At 35.7% G+C, this 3,564-nt stretch overlaps 1 protein-coding gene across 1 annotated transcript; it reads left to right on the forward strand.

Annotated features, from left to right (window-relative positions):
* Window positions 1-347: 347 nt before the first annotated feature.
* Window positions 348-2,330, forward strand: CRR28 (Tetratricopeptide repeat (TPR)-like superfamily protein). Its single transcript, XM_079079029.1, has 2 exons — window positions 348-540; window positions 723-2,330. Exon 2 carries the CDS (start codon window positions 756-758, stop codon window positions 2,271-2,273), a length of 1,518 nt encoding a protein of 505 aa, XP_078935155.1. The 5' UTR covers window positions 348-540; window positions 723-755; the 3' UTR covers window positions 2,274-2,330.
* The last annotated feature ends 1,234 nt before the right edge of the window (window positions 2,331-3,564 follow it).

Below are 3,564 nucleotides of genomic sequence, written 5' to 3' on the forward strand. Positions count from 1 at the left end.
TTGGAATTTGAAACATTACAAAATAACATTAAATAAGTATTCGAATAAAACGTCAAAAATAAAAAAAATAAAAAAATCAAGATAAATAATAAATAATAATATGATTTAAAATAATTTAAGATAATTGATTTAAGAAATTAAAATAGTTTATATCAAATATATATTAATTTTGTTAACATGAAAAAAAAAAAGATTAATGATTTATTTATTTATTTATTTATTTTTTTAGGAAACCCTTTGTTTACCGAACCAAACCCAAACCCAAACCCAAACCCAAACCCAAACCAAATGATAGGTAGGATTTTATTTTTAGCGGGACTCTCTCAACGTCAGAAGAAGACCAGGAACCTAAAATCCTAAATCGATGCAACAATCTCTTCATCAGGAATTCCTCCAGCCCTCCGAATCTTTGTGGGCTTAGAGAATTCACTGCAATCTATCGCTATCGCTATTCTCCATTGAACCAGTGAAGAGTGAAAGAATTCACAATTTCACTCCATCTCGCTGTTTATCTTTCTCTTCTCTACTTCAACTTCACAAGTAAGTTCCAATGTTCCAGTTCGATTTTCTCACTCAATCATAAGCAAGGCACAATTAAGTATTTAAGTTCCAATCTTCAGTTTTGAGTTAATTGTTGAGATTTTGATTGTCTGGTCAGGTCATATAGTTTATTAGCCTTATAAGTGATTAGATTCTAACCAAATTTCATTCTGTAACAACAGATTTAAACATTAAAATCGTTTCTTCATACAATTATGGTTCTTGCAACCATACATTCTTCGACGGTGCCCACAACCACCACGAACTATAATAATTACATCCAAGCAACCAACCATCACCATCGTCTCCTCCACTTACTAAACCAGTGCACCTCCATGTCTCAGCTCAAGCAAATCCACGCCCAGATACTCAGAACCACCTCCACCACTAATCCGCATACGCTTTTCCTCCACAGTCGAATTCTCCATTTCTCATCTCTCCACGACCTCCACTACGCGTCCTTGTTCTTCCAAACCCATATCCAAAACGCAAATTCTTTCGCTTGGAACACCATCATTAGAGCTTGCTCTCGGAGCAACAACCGTAAGCAAGAAGCCATTTTACTCTACCTCAAAATGATATCAGAAGGAAATGTTACACCCGATAAGCACACATTCCCGTTTGTACTCAAAGCTTGCGCTTATCTCTTTGCTATTTCCGAGGGCAAACAGTTACACGCCCATATCTTCAAACTTGGACTCGCGTCAGATGTATATATCAACAACAGTCTAATCCATTTTTACGGATCATGTGGAAGCTTGGAGGATGCACGAGACGTGTTCGATGAAATGCCTGAAAGAACTGTGGTTTCCTGGAACGTCATGATTGACACCCTTGTACAATTAAACGAGTTTGATAATGCAATAACATGTTTTCGTAACATGCAAGAATGTTTCAAACCAGATAGTTTCACAATCCAGAGCATCTTACGTGCTTGTGCTGGATTGGGAGCTTTATCACTCGGACTCTGGGCCCATACATATATCTTAAAAAGATGCAACATTGAAGTAGCTAACGATGTTTTAGTCAATAATTGTCTTCTAGATATGTATTTCAAATGTGGGTCATTAGAAGATGCTAAAACGGTGTTCAAAAAAATGACAAAACATGATGTAACATCATGGAACACAATGATTCTCGGATTCGCAATGCACGGGGTAGTGAAATCAGCTTTAGACTATTTCAAACAAATGGTTGAAGAAGAAAGAATAATCCCTAACTCCATTACATTTAGTGGGGTTTTAAGTGCTTGTAGACATAGTGGAATGGTCAACGAGGGTCAAACCTATTTCACCATTATGACAACAAAGTATGGGATTGAGCCAGTTTTGGAGCATTACGGGTGTTTGGTTGACCTTCTGGCTAGATCCGGACTCATTGCTGAGGCACTAGATGTGGTTTCCAAAATGGTAATTAAACCCGATGTGGTGATTTGGAGGAGTATTCTTGATGCTTGTTCGAAGAAAAATGTGGGAATTGAAGTTAGTGAAGAAATGGGAAGAAAGATTATGGAGTGTGAAGAAGGGGAGAAGTTTAGTGGTGTTTATGTGCTTTTATCAAGAGTTTATGCAGTGGCTTGTAAGTGGGATGAGGTTCATTCGGTGTGGAAGATGATGGCTGATAAGGGTGTAATCAAGGAGCCTGGGTGTAGTACTATTGAGATAGATGGTGTTAGTCATGAGTTTTTTTCAGGTGACACGTCACTTTTGGATTCTATATGTTATAGTGGTTAATAGTTTATTGTGGATATTGTTTCTTTTATGTATACCATAGTCAATTGATCCACTAAATATGAGCACTTCATGGAAGGCTCAAACCTTGGTAGAAGATGCTCTCTTAATACAAGTTGGATCAATAATATAACCACATCATCGTTGACCACATGCTACATATATAAAATAAAATAATTTAAATGGTAATATGTTATCCATTTTTCATGTTTGTAATTGGTATAATTGGAGAAACCATAAATGGGTTGCTATTATAGGTAAAAATTAAAATACATTGTCCATGTCAATAAGAGCAAAATATGCTACTGTTTCCAACAATTTGCATTTATTTGTTATAGATAAACATAGTAAAAATATTAATAGTGAGCAGAGATAATACATTTTGACCCATTTTAAGTATAATTTTTGATAAATTCTTTTAATTATTTGTTTATAGATTAAAAATAGCAACCGCAACCGTTTTGACATGTAAATACATATTGTTAAATATTTACAGAATCTTATTGTACATGTTATGAGCTTAAACTACAAAACCATTTATCATAGATTTTGCCGTTCGTCGGAACTCGTAGATCTAGCATAGCAGGTCAGAGGAGGAGCTGGTGGAGTAGATCTGATGTGGTGGTGGAACCATTGTTGGACACCGGAAAATAAACCACAAACTTGAGATCTACACTTGAAACGCATCAAACACACCAGATCTAATGCATATCTACACCTGAAATGCATCAAACACACCAAAAAACGAAGATAAAAAGATGGTGTCGGACTATGACGGTGACTATGGCCGGAAGCGACGACGGTCTACGGTGGCAGCGATGGTCTATGGCGGCGGTGCCGGTGGGTGGCGGCAAGGGTGGTAGTTGGTGATGATAGATGGAGGGTTTGTGTTTGAGCTCTTGAAGGCGAGTGAGAGTGTTTGGATGTAAGTAAAATGACCAGATATTATTTTGTAGTCTAAGTTTACATTTTGATGTTAAGTTAAAAATTAGAGGTTCTTAGGGTTCTTAATCATTTGGGTTCTTATATATATATATATATATATATATATATATATATATATATATATATATATATATATATATATATATATATATAATTTCTTTGCAACTGCCTATTTATTATTCTCTAAAATCGAGCTAACATGTGAGGAATTCATTGATCCTTTAAAATCGTTAATCATCTGGAAACACCCTCCTGTGAAAAATCAAGTCATCTACATAGAGACATTCTTCAGATCCTTTGATGGCTTTTGTGCTAGTTTCAAACTTGATCACCGGTGTGAAAACCTCAT

This window comes from Lactuca virosa, chromosome 2 (genome assembly GCF_052849685.1).
Source record: "Lactuca virosa cultivar CGN04683 chromosome 2, Lactuca_virosa_CGN04683_v6, whole genome shotgun sequence".
Taxonomy (NCBI): domain Eukaryota; kingdom Viridiplantae; phylum Streptophyta; class Magnoliopsida; order Asterales; family Asteraceae; genus Lactuca; species Lactuca virosa.